At 33.9% G+C, this 14787-nt stretch overlaps 3 protein-coding genes and 1 long non-coding RNA gene across 7 annotated transcripts; all 4 read left to right on the forward strand.

Annotated features, from left to right (window-relative positions):
• The first annotated feature begins 236 nt into the window (after nucleotides 1-236).
• LOC106420100 (clathrin interactor 1) lies at nucleotides 237-1492 on the forward strand. Its single transcript, XM_013860934.3, is given in 3 exon segments — nucleotides 237-355; nucleotides 446-568; nucleotides 907-1492. Coding segments are annotated over 3 exon segments (708 nt in total). The 3' UTR covers nucleotides 1373-1492.
• A 2203-nt stretch (nucleotides 1493-3695) lies between these two features.
• BNAA09G48780D (sialyltransferase-like protein 1) lies at nucleotides 3696-6681 on the forward strand. The gene is made up of 11 exons (XM_013861092.3): nucleotides 3696-3874; nucleotides 3945-4030; nucleotides 4583-4669; nucleotides 4755-4832; nucleotides 4912-5003; nucleotides 5089-5290; nucleotides 5395-5485; nucleotides 5607-5665; nucleotides 5746-5894; nucleotides 5971-6052; nucleotides 6144-6681. Exons 1-11 carry the CDS (start codon nucleotides 3760-3762, stop codon nucleotides 6543-6545), a joined length of 1443 nt encoding a protein of 480 aa, XP_013716546.2. The 5' UTR covers nucleotides 3696-3759; the 3' UTR covers nucleotides 6546-6681.
• A 902-nt stretch (nucleotides 6682-7583) lies between these two features.
• On the forward strand, nucleotides 7584-8529 carry LOC111200656. Its single transcript, XR_002654307.2, has 2 exons — nucleotides 7584-7951; nucleotides 8102-8529. It is a non-coding gene; the product is annotated as an uncharacterized LOC111200656 (long non-coding RNA).
• A 2874-nt stretch (nucleotides 8530-11403) lies between these two features.
• LOC106419872 (low-specificity L-threonine aldolase 1) lies at nucleotides 11404-14707 on the forward strand. Of its 4 annotated transcripts, none has more exons than XM_022691580.2 (10): nucleotides 11404-11421; nucleotides 11691-11761; nucleotides 12685-13143; nucleotides 13211-13322; nucleotides 13638-13688; nucleotides 13773-13977; nucleotides 14052-14110; nucleotides 14186-14286; nucleotides 14401-14467; nucleotides 14552-14707. In XM_022691580.2, exons 3-10 carry the CDS (start codon nucleotides 12701-12703, stop codon nucleotides 14588-14590), a joined length of 1077 nt encoding a protein of 358 aa, XP_022547301.1. In that variant the 5' UTR covers nucleotides 11404-11421; nucleotides 11691-11761; nucleotides 12685-12700; the 3' UTR covers nucleotides 14591-14707. The 4 variants fall into 4 exon arrangements, with proteins under 4 accessions (XP_022547301.1, XP_013716167.1, XP_022547303.1 ...); XM_013860713.3 differs by lacking the exon at nucleotides 11404-11421 and adding an exon at nucleotides 11479-11563; XM_022691582.2 differs by lacking the exon at nucleotides 11404-11421 and adding an exon at nucleotides 11481-11563 and having other exon boundaries at nucleotides 12689-13143.
• Nucleotides 14708-14787: the final 80 nt, after the last annotated feature.

Genomic DNA, 14787 nt, shown 5'->3' on the forward strand with positions numbered 1-14787 from the left:
TATCTCTTCTTGCTCTCTCATTTTTATTATTATCATTTATCAATACCTCTTTGACGTGCAAGGAGTAGGTGAGGGTTTTGTTCTAGTTATAGTGGAGTTGTTGTTTCTTCTTACGTGCAGCAATTCTAAGCCATAACAAGTTTATTTTTTTAATAAAGACTTTTCTATTGAGCCATAACAAGTTTATTTATATATATTCATATTGAGCTGGGTTGTTGATAGAGCAGAAGAAAAAGATGTCTAAGCTTATGCAAAATCCAGTGTTCCACGAATTGAAGTAGCAAGCTTCTTTCTTCATCAAAGAGAAGATCAAGACTGCTCGTCTCGCCGTAACTGATGTTACTGAAGAAGAGTTGTAAGAATTTTTATGATCGATATGTACATATGGCTTATCATCAATCGATTGTGATTTAACCATGCGCTCTGGATTTGTTCAATTTTGAAGATTAACAGAAGAAGTTACGGGCAGTGCGCTCTCGTTAATAGACGCTCGCTCCATGGCGGTCATAACAAAAGCTTCTTTTGAAGTTGATCAGTTCCAAAGAATCGTAAAGATTCTACGTCAAAGGTTACTATTCTTGCTTCACTATGACTTATACAAAATAAACATTCCACCAAGTAGAACAAATTTATGATGTTGGCGTTTTAATTATAAACTTCATATATTGTTATTTTTAATATGGTCGTATTTATAACATAGTTTTTCTCCGAACCAACTACATTAAGCATATAAATTATATGAATTTATTTTTTTATTCTACACAATTTTGTTCCATTAATTATACTAGTAATGATGACGATTTAGATCCATTGTAATTCATCAAAATATAACATGTTTTTCAAGAAAACTATATATTAATTCATTAAAAATATGGTTACCAGTTAGTGAATTGGTATTTTTTCCAGAATGTTAATGTTTGATAGAAGAGAATGGCGTGGGATGTACAACACTTTGACAACGTTGAACCACTTGTTAATCAACGGACCACTAAGTGTATTCAAGGAGTTTCAACACGAGAAAGAAATTATTGAAGATGTCATAACGATTGAGTGGATCGATGAAAAAGGGTTCGAATGTGGTCTAAAAGTTCGAAACATAGCCGAAGAGGTACTAAAGTTGCTTGAAGATGAGACGTTTTGCAAGGACGAGAGAGAAAGAAAGCGTAAGCAAAGCTTTGGTCGGATCACAGGATTCGGAAGCTCGAGTTTCGTTATACATTCTGAAACTCTGTCTGAAACAAACAAAGGACGAGACAGCTCGTTCTTGAGTGACCACCAAACTTGTGAAAATGATTGTAACGTTGATGATCATCCTTTCGTGGAGAAAGAACACAATAATACTGCTAAACTCTTGGTTTCTTCTTCGACCTAGCTAAGATGTATTGTTCTTGTTTGTATAATAGTAAAATCCCTAATAGTAAGCATATAAACGTTTGTTGATAATGATATGCTTATTCATATATATAAGCATGCAGATACAAGTTTTCATTGATATGCCTTATGTAGTCATATAGAAACAAGTTTTTCAATGAGCGTGATTTTATCAACTTAGTTTGGACTTTGGATTCTGATTACATAGTTGTCGATGAAATAATCTTCACTGCAAATACTAAGATCGAAATATTTTTATATTTAATTTTGAATGACAACCTCATCTGTAAAAAAAAAATTAGTTGAAATACTATGCTACTATATAAACATGATTTATAAAATATAAACAAGTGTTTCATTGATATGCCTTACGTAGTCATATGGAAACAAGTTTTTTCAATGTGTGATTTTATCATAGTTGGGACTTTGGATTTTGATTGTATAGTTTGTTCATGAAGTTAAATAGTTTTCACTGCAAAGACTAATACCAAAATATTTTGTTTTATTTTATAGTTTTGAATGACATCTCCTTGTTTAATTATTTGGATGAAATAACAATGCTACCATATAAACATGATTTACACCCTCAAATCCAAAATGCATATAATTGAATTACTAGTGGTTTTTTTCTTCTTATATCAAGGATTCACTAGGAGTTCTCCTGCTCCATGCGCAGATATAAAATATTTAAAAATATTATATATAAATTAGGGCTGGGCAAATAAACCGAATACGAAAATCCGAACCGAACCCGATCCGATAAAAATGAATCCGAACCGATCCGAACCCAGCATAAATACCGAATGGATCTTGTTTTACGGTATTTCGGGTTATGAGTATTATCCGAACCGAACCCGAACTTAAATGGATACCCGATAGAACCCCGAAACATTCAAAATTTCCAAAAATCACTTGTACCAAACATGATCTCATTTCCTAATATATATTCAAAATATATTGAACATCTAAAATAATTATCTATTATATGAAAATTGGTGGTTGAAGGTGGCGGTTGAAGTTTTTATATTTTGGTTTTGTTTTCATTGAATAATGTTTCTTTCCATGAGAACTTGGTTTTCGTTTTATATTTTTATTTATTTGGTTTTCTTTCGATCAATAACTATGTTTACCTTTCACTTGATTTTGAATGATCACATTTGATGTTGCTTTGTTTTTTTTGAACCGGTTTTATTTATGTTTTGGTTACAAAATAGGTACAAATCAAGTATTTTAAAACCGAAGAACCGATTTTACTTACTTTTTGGTTACAAAATAGATATAAATCAGGTACATTTAAACCGAAGAATCGATTGGGACCCGAACCCGAAAGTACATCGGGTTATACCGGTTCTTTGAAGATTTACTAACCCCAGCCCGAACCCGATAGAACCCGAACCGGTCCCGAACCGAATTTTCATATAACCCGAATGGAACTGATTTTGATGAACCCGAAAAATCGAAACCCGATTGGACTAAACCGAAATCCGATTGGGATCCCAAATGCCCATGCCTAATATAAATAAAATTTTCTATTTTTATATTTTACTTTTATTAGTTTAAAAAATAAAACCATAATGTAATTGTTTTTAGTTTGATTTATTCAAGTTTACTTTGACTTTTTAATTTTGCATTATTTAACTTTTGATAAAAATAATTGAAATTTATAAAGTTACTTTATTATATTATTCTTTATTTAATTACCATTTTTAAATATTTATATTTTTATATACGTTGATAAAATATATTTTAAACTACACTTATTTAATAATAAAAATATTATTCATATATTGATGTAAAATTTTAATATTCGTAATTATTATTTATATATAAAAATATATTATTTTAATAGAAATAGAAAAGTTTTAATAGATATAGAAAAATTATTAGGTATCATAAAATCTTACCAAAATGAATATTTACTGAAAAAAAATATTTTGGATATAAAATTTATTAGTTATTACTATATTATGAAACTTTTCCAAAAATATAAATCCGTATATAGAAAATCATCATCATTATATTTAAGAAATATTACCAAAAACATAAATCTAAATATAATAAATTTTACATGTCACAATTAGATTTATGTCATGTCATATTTCTTTTATGCCATGTCATCATTTGTTTGTGAAAGTTAATGTAGTGATGACACATATACAAATCAATTCTCAAATATAGTCATGGAGATTTTTATATGATTAAATAAGACACTCAGATTAATTTAATTGAACCGACTCCGGTTATTCTATGATCGATCATACGAGGAGCTCACGTGATCTCACGAGACGCTCACGTGATATATTGTTTGGCGCGACGCTGGCTTTTTAGTCCTCCTCAGATCAGATCTCGCGACGGCGTCGTATCAAGCGCGTTGATGGTAGAAAGAGAATGAGATCTCATCATCACCAAGGCGGCCGCAGTAAGCTAACGATTCTCCAACTTCTATGCGCCGTCGCAGTTTTCTCCGTTCTCCTCTTCACCATCCAATCTTCCTTCTTCTCAGGTCATCCATCTTAATAATAGCATTACACTTGTTCATCTCCTAACTATTACTGATTCTCTTCATCTCGCAGATAATGCTAATCGCAAAGTAAACATTCTCCGCCCGGAAGATATTCAGATCTTATCGGAGTTTCAGTCCAGCGTTCAACAGTGCGTGGTTTGTCTCCTCTCTCTCTCTACCTCTTTGATTGCTAAGGTTATAGATTCGTAATTTGGATTTAGATCGATCCCATTGCGTAAGAGACGGCGTTTGCTATAACGAAGTTTGATTTTGATGTATTGGTAATGTATGAGTAGCAGCACAATGAGCATTTTCAAATCTGGTGAAGCGAGAAAGGTTGTGGAAGCTAACAAACAACTATACTGATCTGCTTTCTCTTGAATTAAGCTAATTTATGATAGAATCATGTTTTGTAAGTGAAGATTAATGAGCATTTCAAGTCTGGAGAAGTGAAGCATTGTGGAAGCTAACTCCTATTTGCTTTCTCTTGATGTCAAATAAAGCTAATGTGATAAGAATCATGTTTTTTGAAGTCAATAAGGAATGTTATTTTACGAGCTATGACAGACTCATTTTGTTACCATTCTTACTCTTTCCAGCTTTGATTTGTGTTGGAGGAACCTAGTTTATGGGATTCTGGTGAAATAGTTTAGTTTGGAAGCTCGCATGTGTTGGGAGTTGGAATAATTGTTAAGAGTGTTTATGCAGGGGGACAGAGGGCTTGGACTCTCTGCTCATATTATCGATCACTGCAATTTGATCCTCAAGTTCCCTCAAGGCACTAACAGCACTTGGGTAATGTTTACACTTGTCTCTGGTTTCTTTTTGAGATTTCCATTGATGCAAGTTTCTCACTCATATTCTTATCTGTCAATGACAGTACAATGCACAGTTTAAAATTTTTGAACCGTTGGAGTTCAAGTATAATGTTTGCGAGGCAGTTCTCCTATGGGAGCAGGTTCGTGCTTCTTTCTTTCTCTGACTATATTTTCTTGTTTGGGGACTTCTCAGGATTCTGATGTCTCTGAGTAATGCAGTACCGCAATATGACCACAGTGTTGACAAGAGAATACCTTGATGTACGCCCTAATGGATGGTTGGACTATGCAGCTATGAGAATTGCACAGCTGTATGACCTCCCGAACGCCCTGTCTGATTGTTTGCTTGCGTCATTTGTTCTTTCTTGTTGAGTTTTTTGATATTCCGGGTTTCAGGGGAGCTGATAAGTGTTATAATCGTACATTGTGTGAGGAGCATCTTAATGTGATCCTTCCAGCAAAGCCTCCTTTCCACCCAAGACAGTTTCATAAATGCGCTGTCGTTGGAAATTCCGGAGATTTGTTAAAAACAGAGTTCGGAGAAGAGATTGACAGCCATGATGCTGTATTCCGAGATAATGAAGCCCCTGTCAATGAGGTAATATCTCTAACATTTCGCTGAGTTTACTGGTTGGTTGACGTTACTACGTGGTCTCGAATTGGTGATCTTTGGTTACTGGCATTCACGTTATTTTGTTGCAGAAGTATGCCAAGTATGTAGGAGTGAAAAGGGATTTCCGGCTAGTTGTTCGTGGTGCTGCTCGTAACATGGTTAAGATTCTCAATGGGTCTGGTCAGTACTCATATTCTATACTGATATAATCTGCATCTTGTGATTCATTTTTCTTCAAGCACTCATTGCAGCTCTGCCCTTGTGATGTAATGTAACCTTCTGTAACCGTCATTGACTGCAGACAGTGAGGTGCTTATAATCAAAAGTGTGACCCACCGAGACTTCAACGAAATGATAAAGGTATGGTCACTGTTTTCTCTCTTCTTTTTCTTCCAACAGTTTCCACTTTCTTATGCTGTTTTGTATTTATCTTGTAACAGACTATACCAAACCCTGTTTATCTGTTCCAAGGAATTGTCTTACGGAGAGGTGCCAAAGGAACAGGCATGAAATCCATTGAACTAGCACTGTCCATGTGTGATATTGTCGACATATATGGCTTCACCGTCGATCCTGGATACACAGAGTGGTAAGTATTCTAAATATCTCTTTTATGAGAATAATTCTCACGGTTTCTCACTTTTGTGTCTTTATTATAAATGTAGGACGCGTTACTTCTCTACGCCAAGGAAAGGGCACAACCCACTACAAGGAAGAGCATACTACCAACTTCTAGAGTGTCTTGGTGTACATATAACTTGCCAAAACCTTTATCTCTATTTTTCTCTCTAAACGTTAAGCCTTTTGTGGTCTTTCTGAAGAAACCATTACTTGGCAGGTTATCCGGATCCATTCCCCCATGAGGTCCGAGAGAAAGGAAGACTGGTCGAGCGTGCCGAGTCGTGAAATGATAACCCGAGCTCACGCCTCCGCCTTACGCCTACAAAGAAGCCAACAGGCAACTAGTTTGAAGAAGGATGGGTTAGGACAGTTCGGTAACTGCAAGGTGTGGGGCGACGCAGACCCGAGAAAAGGACCCGTGTCGGGATCTCCAGACATGAGTGAGGTTAGGAAGAAGTCTGATTACAAGAAATGGGAAGTGATGCCGTTTAAGAGCTTGAGAAAAGAAGCAAGGGATCACTATGTACAAATGCAAGGCGTGTCACAGTACAAGATGGATGGGAATAAACTTGACGATCTTGTTTGCGTGAGGCATCGTCCGCTAGAATCAGAGACGTAAAAATGTTATTTTTTCAATACCATCGTTGGCTGATAAAATTAGAATGTAATGTTTTTTTTTGTTGAAGCAAAGTTCTGCACGTAAACATATCATTACTAGTCTTGTTTTTGTTGAAGCAAGGAGTATTGTTTCTAAATTAAATAGTTTCATTAGATAAGCAATAACCCATTGGTTAATAGATCGCTCAAGTGAATGCTATCGCCGATATTCTCCGAAGTGGATATATGGTCACTGACACTGAGCCTCTCTCGTTCTTCTGCACTCCTAGGGAATCTTTTTTTTCTTCTAGTGAAAACTTTATCATAGGGGTATTTTGAACTTCAATGTTGTGTCTTCCTTTTGCTTATTACTGTTGAATCCTAAAACGGGTAATCTAGTTTAAGAACGTAACCAAAACAATGAATGAGAGTTTAGAGGTCAAAAATTTTGTTTATTGAAGTGTTTGAGGGTTTGCCGAAAAGGAGATACAAAAGACTAAGAACTCGTCGTCAATAAATATTTCTCTTTCGTTCCACCTTCCTCCATCATTACGTTTCTGCATCAGCACAGTGATTGGCGGGTTCGGCGCCGTAATAGGGTTTGGTGTTCTGCTTCGCCTGACTCTCAGGTCGTTCTGATGAGCAGGTGAGATGATGGTCTTTTTTTTTTCAGCTGGCCTTTTCTGGGCCGTTCTTTCTTTTCATGTCTTCGTCCGTCGTTGGATCGAGTCGACTTTTGAGCCTGGACGGGAATCTGGACCCATATCCAACAATTACTCTAAAGAGTATTAACGATAATCATCATTCTAATAAAAGACTAGAAATAAATACATATAGTGTTTAAATTACTTATTTATTTATTGTGAGTAAAATACTATTCTCCCTAACCACATGTTTTTTTTTTCAGTTAGATGGATCATGGATGTCTTAAAAATATTTGGAATTTTTTTACTATTTATTTATTTATTTATTCTAAATCGTTGAATTTATTGAATTACCATTAATCTTAATTTAAATAATATTTAAATGATATATTCATAACAATAATATTTTTTTCAATATATGTGAAAACATTAAAAACTATATTCGTAGAAATTTTTGTTTGATACATTAAATTTCTTCATCTTACGTAGCCAATTATAATTTTATAATTTTTAAAATTAGTATAATAAAAAAAAATGGCTGATTGCGTTAATTTCGTTAATTTAGTTGACCTCGCTCTATTTTTCTATTTCTCATAAGTTTAATAAAACAAACTATTTTTACCTTATCTGTTGTGTATATATACTACGAGCGTTAGAAATACTTTTTTAACAAGAAAACAAATCATTGTTTATGCTATCTTTTATCAGATTTGAGCCATGAAGTCTCATATTTTATTCATTTTTTCTTGTGTTATTTTGTTGCTCGTTTTGAGCTATCCAGAAGGTATATATCAATATTTGTTTTATGACTAACAATTGTGGTATATATAAATATATCAACCTCTAATATTCAATTTGCTGCATTATCAAAAGAAAAACTAAACTTCATTATTTATTATATAAAAAAAAATTTCTTTGCTGATATAAACTGTAGAAGCAAAAGCTAACAGATGTCACCGTACGGCCTATTTTCCTGGAAGATGCGAAGATGTTGGAAGAACAAGTTGCCTCATGGATTTCAAGACACTGGACCCGCGTTTTGATCAATGTAGTAGATGTGAGAACCATAAGATCAATGGTAAACAAGAACGTCGATGCCATTGCAGTTTCGCTGCCAAATCCTGCTTTTAATTTCATGCAGATGTTAGCTATGGCATCCGATTTAAAAGGGCATATTTTAATTTTATTTTCTTATTGATATTTACAGAAATAAAATTTATGATGTTTTTTGTTAAAAAATTTTATTTGTGGAAATTTTTAGTTATGACACTTTGAAAACATTTATGTCTGAATCTGACAACGTTTTGTAAAATAATATGCATTCAAACATGAATATTGATGCTTTGCTTATGGAATTAAACATTTTACCAGAATCAGTACCAGGGGAAGTTTTTCTAAAAAAAGAGAAAAAAATAATGCTTGGAAAAGAACTGATTTGATAAATAAATAGGAAGATGAAAAACTGAGACAGAAGAATTAGAAACGTATAGAACCATATATGAAATGGAAAAGCTTGTGAAATAGTTAAGAGCCGAAAGATAAAACGAGGGAGAATATTTAAAACATCATTGAGAAATTTAAAAGGTTCTGCGTAAATAAGAGATGAACTTGCACATTTTAAATGGTTGATTTTTCATGTTGATGTGGACATTCTCAAAACTTTAGCCCATTCTCTTTTATATATCGGGATTAGAAAGCTATTCCCACCCTTGACAATGTTACCTCATGCAACATATAAACATTACAACCACCAAATGTATCCAATTTTCATACAAACATAATTTTAATAAAAATATCATTTTTTATGTAAGAAATATATATAATGTAAAGTATCCACTTTTATCTAAAACACTGATTAATAAGCAAATATGTTAAATTTGGATTTATCATAGGCTTTTAACTTAAAACCAATTGATGATAAGTGGACTAGCTTTAACTATTTATATATTATTCATGTCCCACTTAAACTTCCAATATGTGAGTTTATATTCTCACACGCCTCTTCAAAATAGTGATTCTTATAACCATTAACCTCGACAATATCTCAATTTAGGATTTGGTTCGGTCAGTTCGCCAGACCATTCAGGCCATGAGGTTTAGGATCAATTGAACCTCTTTCGATGAGCCTAATCAATTTCGGTCGGTTGGGCAGCTAGCATGTGTTCGAACTATAATATCATGTTAAGTTTGGATTTATCATGAGTTTTCAAATTAAAATAAATTGGTAATACGTGGATTGATCCAAATCTTTTATATATTATTCATGTTTCAACTGAATATTCGATCTCGATGTGAAACTTATATTTTCACATCAAAACGTTAATTTTTTAAAAATAGGAATGCAAGTCAAAATATATTTGGATATGTCTGAAGTGTGATTCAGTCAGTATCGACTGTCCATAACTCCGTGTTATGTTTTTAGCTTCTAAACATTATAATTTACTAAGTTACAAAAAAAACACTATAATTTATTATCTAATTTTTTTTCACAATTCTTTCAGTGTGGAGTGTCCATATCACTCGGGCAGTACCAAGTATCAACCTAGATCAAACACAAACGGTTCAGAATTTAAAATGAATATGCAAAGACTTATTATATAAAAACGATAGCTTGTTGTCGAAAAAGTTATTGTTTTGAAAGATGTGTTGTACACTTATACGAGGTCTGATTGGTTCGACTAGAAAGAAAGTGTCAGGCGGCTAAAATAAATTCGATCGTCATCTAAGTTCAGTTTCCCACTCAGTTTTTTTCTTTCTTAGGGCATCTCCAACCATTAACTCTATTTTAGTGTCAAAACCACACTATTTTAGTGTAATTTCAACACTAAAATCAAGGTCTTCTCCAACCATAACACTAAATTTCACAATAAAACTATTTTATAATATTATATGTATTAAGTTTTTTATTTATCATTTATTTAATTGAATGTTTTAGTAATAAAATAAGTGAATAGTGTTTTAGTGAGATGAATAGTGTTTTAGTGTGGTGAATAGTGTCACACCAAATTTGGTGTCAAATTTTAATGTTACACTAAAATAGTGTGATTTTTGCAGTTCCATTGAAGATGATTTGGTGTAAAAATTACACTAAAATAGTGTTTTACGATCCCATTGGAGATGGCCTTAAGCACTGTAGGGGCCACTACAAAATCAATTGTATATAGGGCTTGTGTATATTACGTATGCTTTCAAAACTATTGTAAATCAACGACCATTGAAAAAGGAAAGAAAGAAAGAAACGTGGTGAATGAATCCCACAGAAATGAAATAAAAACATATAGCAAAATCTCATAGTTTGGTGTCACGCGAATAACGATTATAAAAAATTAGTTTGTTTTAGATAGAAAAAATAAAAATTAGTTTACAAAAAAAAAAAAAAGAATGAAAAACGAATCAAAGCTGGAATAACCGATAGAGACGGAGACGCCATGATTTATAAGTAGAAATGACACGTTGGAGCTGACTCAATCAATCTCTCACAAGTCACATCTCTATCAATAGAGAAACACGCCATGATTTATAAGTAAAAACGTATGTTCTCTTTTCTTTTCTTTTTGTTCTCTCCCGTTTTTTTTAAAATCTTTTTCATCCTTTTCAAAAATTAACGGTACCAAGATTTGTAGTAGACCGTGTACCTTACCTGGTGATTGCTTCAGTAATAATTGTCTGTGTGTGTATTTGATATTTATTTTCTGAAAAGGCCATAATCAATTTAAACATACATGCTATGATATGCATTGTCATCACAAATTCATGTTTTGTCTTTTACATGCAAACATATGTGTATGATGAATATAATCTATCCACTATTTGACATTTTGGAATTGGCGATCCGGAAAAAAAAAAGAATATATATGCTTAAACATAAATCATTACAACATTATAGCCATAGTTAGATTCAACATTATATAAAAGAGACGGCCTTAGATAAACTGAAAATGAGAGAATACTATAACTTTGGTTCATCGATACATCCGAGGGTAGTAGTAATACGACAACTATCTCGTGAATCAGTTTTGCATTGGACACGTATGTACGCATGCTTCCAATATAGAACACAACTTCATCCTTTTCTCGTGAACGTTAACTTTCTCTAATGTTTTTTGTTTGTTTGCATTTTCTTAGTAAAAACCAAACAAAGGATTCGTCGTCTGGTATATATTTAAATTTGTTTCTTCATTTTTGTCGTTGTCTTTCTTTCTAAAGTTTCGGTGCCAATGGTGCTTGTAACTTTGGCCTACTTTTAGTTGTCAGGTAGGTATCATATCAACGTCAATTATCCACGCGGCACTCTTATAACCTAGTTTATTTACCACACTGACCAGCTTCATGCATCTCTCTCTTTCTTCACATCAAACCTACTCGAACTACCTCTTCCGATCTATCATTATTATGAGTTTGTATCCTTGTCTCTTCTTTCTCTGCCATTACAAAGAGAACATACAAATCTGAAAGTTACCTTAGATTCACGATGTTTTGTTACGTTAATTAATGCTTTAATTATTGTGTTAATTTGATGTTAGGTGACAACAAGGTTATTTAAATAATTTCAAGTTGGAATCAGAAACAAGTGCATCTTTCTTCGTTTACACAGGTACTCCTCTCTGGTTTTGTTTAAATCTGTTTATGTTTTCCGTCTTTCTTTAACAATTTTGCCCTTAGTTATCCATCCTAGGTAGCCAAAACCTTTTGTTTGTATTGGCTATTTTAAAATTTAATATCATTTCATTTCATCAAAACCTCTGTTTTTAATTACTAACTGAATCATACATATGCCTATATTATCTGGATGTATGATCATCATTCTCGCATCCTCATGGTTGTGATTGAACCTTATTAGTAGTCTTAGTGAATCTTTTTACCTTTTTTGTGGCTTGCTATGGCTCCATTGCTCTGTCTTACTGACTTAGCGACTTAGATTCAATAGGATTAGATTAGTCGAAGTCCATTGTATCTCTTTGCCTCGTTATTAAGTTAATGAAATTCACATACTTAACAAAAAAAAAATATATCTTAACACAATGATTATTCTCACTTCTAATTTTCTTTCATTTCTTACATTCCTTATGGATATTATACACACGTTGAGGAGACTAATCTGAAGATAAGCTTTCTTTTAATGATGTTAAGGATGAAGGAGACATCTAATATTCTTAGCATCCTAATTTATATAATACTTAATTTTGTGAGATTCGTACGTACGGACGAACATTTGCAATTTAATAGGAGAGTCATTGTGCTGTCCCCAAAGACCAGTTCAAAATGTTTCAATTACTGGTAGTGCAAATGTGAAGGTTCTTCCCTCAGACCTGACGTCAAAGTGTTGAAACACATTCTTAAAATTAGTTATAAACAATTAGAAGTGTTTGATGCATAGCCATCCTTACCTTATCCAACACGTTAGGGCTTTTAATTTATTTATTTATAATAATTCTTTCGTTTATATCACTTTGTTTTGCCTCATTACTCGTTAGAGTTGGTGTTTCTTAGTGTTTAGTAAGAAACAATGTGGTATAGGTAGATTGAGATAAAGATGGTGATGCGAACTGTGGATCTACGGTCAGACACCGTGACTAGACCTACCGATGCGATGCGTGAAGCAATGGGAAGCGCAGAAGTAGACGATGACGTCCTCGGCTACGACCCAACGGCTCGACGTCTTGAAGAGGAGATAGCCAAGATGATGGGGAAAGAAGCAGCTCTCTTCGTGCCATCCGGTACAATGGGGAATCTCATATGCGTTATGGTTCACTGCGACGTGAGAGGCAGCGAGGTGATTCTTGGAGACAACTGTCACATCCATGTCTACGAGAACGGAGGGATATCAACGATAGGAGGCGTGCATCCCAAGACAATCAAGAATGAAGAAGACGGGACGATGGACTTGGGGGCTATAGAAGCAGCTATCAGAGACCCTAAAGGAAGCACGTTTTATCCATCAACAAGGTTGATTTGCTTGGAGAACACACACGCCAAGTAAGTTTTGCTCATGTTATTTATACTTGATAAAGCTTAGCTTGTCTCTTATGAGGGTTTGATGCAGCTCTGGTGGGAGATGTTTGAGCGTGGAATATACAGATAGAGTTGGAGAGATTGCGAAGAGACATGGTTTAAAGCTTCATATCGATGGAGCTCGCCTTTTTAATGCTTCCATTGTAATGCACTCATCTCATTTATCTCATCCTTTTGGTTACATACATGGTCGGTCTTGAGATTCTGGAAGTTAATAGACAGTTTAGTAACATTTTAATAAGAAAATGGCTTTTTAAAATAAATTTGGGAATCTATATTTATGTAAGTTGTTTTAAAATTTTTGGAGAGCGTAGATCAATGTTTCAATTGTTTATGCCGAGAACCGGCCATGTTAACAAATATACACTATAATAAGTTTGAACTAGAATTGTGACATATAACACCATTAATACGTACAAACCACTAGACTAAAATGTTACGGAATCTTTTTTTTGTAGGCACTTGGAGTTCCAGTCCATAGGCTTGTACAGGCTGCTGACTCTGTTTCGGTACCATTTTCTCTCTTTAACCTCTGAAATGTTTAGCTAAAAAGATAACTGAGACTCATTTACACATGTACACTCTTGCTTCAGGTGTGTCTCTCTAAAGGTCTTGGAGCTCCAATAGGATCTGTAGTCGTTGGTTCACAGAGTTTCATAGAAAAGGCGAAAACGTTAAGAAAAACATTAGGTGGAGGAATGAGACAAATAGGCGTCCTGTGCGCAGCCGCTTTGGTTGCACTTCAAGAGAACCTCCCAAAGTTACAATTTGACCACAAGAAGACAAAATTGTTAGCTGGTACGTACTCCTAATCACTCTACTAGTAATTAACCGCCAAAAAATAGAAAAATCAATTACTTAAGTTTTTGCAGAAGGGTTGAATCAAATGAAAGGGATTAGAGTGAACGTTGCAGCCGTGGAGACCAACATGGTGCGTATTGTCACAACTCTTGTACTTGTTTATCAAGACTGCTATGTTGTTTAATTAGTAATGTCTGAAATTCAGATTTTCATGGATATGGAGGATGGATCAAAACTCACCGCTGAGAAACTGCGCAAGAGTTTAGCTGAGCATGGCATTCTTGTCATCCCGGAAAACTCGTCTCGGTATCTCTCACATGAACATAGCTTCATTGTTGCGTTTACATGTAGAGAAAAGTGTTATTGAAAATTTATAATAGTTTAGAAATATAATACGTTTACATGGAATGTGGTTTGTAGGATCAGAATGGTTATACACCACCAGATAACAACAAGTGATGTGCACTACACATTGTCTTGCTTTAAAGTAAGAATATTATCATATTTCTCTGAACTGAACACTTTCCAACAGTAAAACTGGTTTTTATGAGAATTTTTTTTTTTTTGGCAGCAAGCAGTGCAAATGATTCAGGAACCAAGCCGGAACTGATCTGTCCAAACCGAAAATGTTTTTTTTTTTTGATAAATGTTGTTTGTCCAAGTTCCTTTTTACTTAAAACTTCAAGGATTGATTGATATCTCAATGAAATTTGAATTGAATTTGTCACTCATTTCTTCCATTTTGATTAGTAACCAAAAAAGGAAAAATAGTGGGGAATTAAATGAAATTATAGAGAGTTAGAGGGT

Source organism: Brassica napus, chromosome A9, assembly GCF_020379485.1.
Source record: "Brassica napus cultivar Da-Ae chromosome A9, Da-Ae, whole genome shotgun sequence".
In the NCBI taxonomy this organism is placed as follows: Eukaryota; Viridiplantae; Streptophyta; class Magnoliopsida; order Brassicales; family Brassicaceae; genus Brassica; species Brassica napus.

What these genes read in the sequence shown, in the direction of transcription:
- BNAA09G48780D (XM_013861092.3), top strand. Translation starts at nt 3,760, where the DNA reads ATGAGATCTCATCATCACCAAGGCGGCCGCAGTAAGCTAACGATTCTC. An exon ending in ACTTCAACGAAATGATAAAG is followed by an intron (nt 5,666 to 5,745) that starts GTATGGTCACTG and finishes ATCTTGTAACAG; the next exon opens with ACTATACCAAACCCTGTTTA. An exon ending in AACTTCTAGAGTGTCTTGGT is followed by an intron (nt 6,053 to 6,143) that starts GTACATATAACT and finishes ATTACTTGGCAG; the next exon opens with GTTATCCGGATCCATTCCCC.
- LOC106419872 (XM_022691580.2), top strand. Translation starts at nt 12,701, where the DNA reads ATGGTGATGCGAACTGTGGATCTACGGTCAGACACCGTGACTAGACCT. An exon ending in GCCTTTTTAATGCTTCCATT is followed by an intron (nt 13,323 to 13,637) that starts GTAATGCACTCA and finishes TTTTTTTTGTAG; the next exon opens with GCACTTGGAGTTCCAGTCCA. An exon ending in GAAGACAAAATTGTTAGCTG is followed by an intron (nt 13,978 to 14,051) that starts GTACGTACTCCT and finishes AAGTTTTTGCAG; the next exon opens with AAGGGTTGAATCAAATGAAA.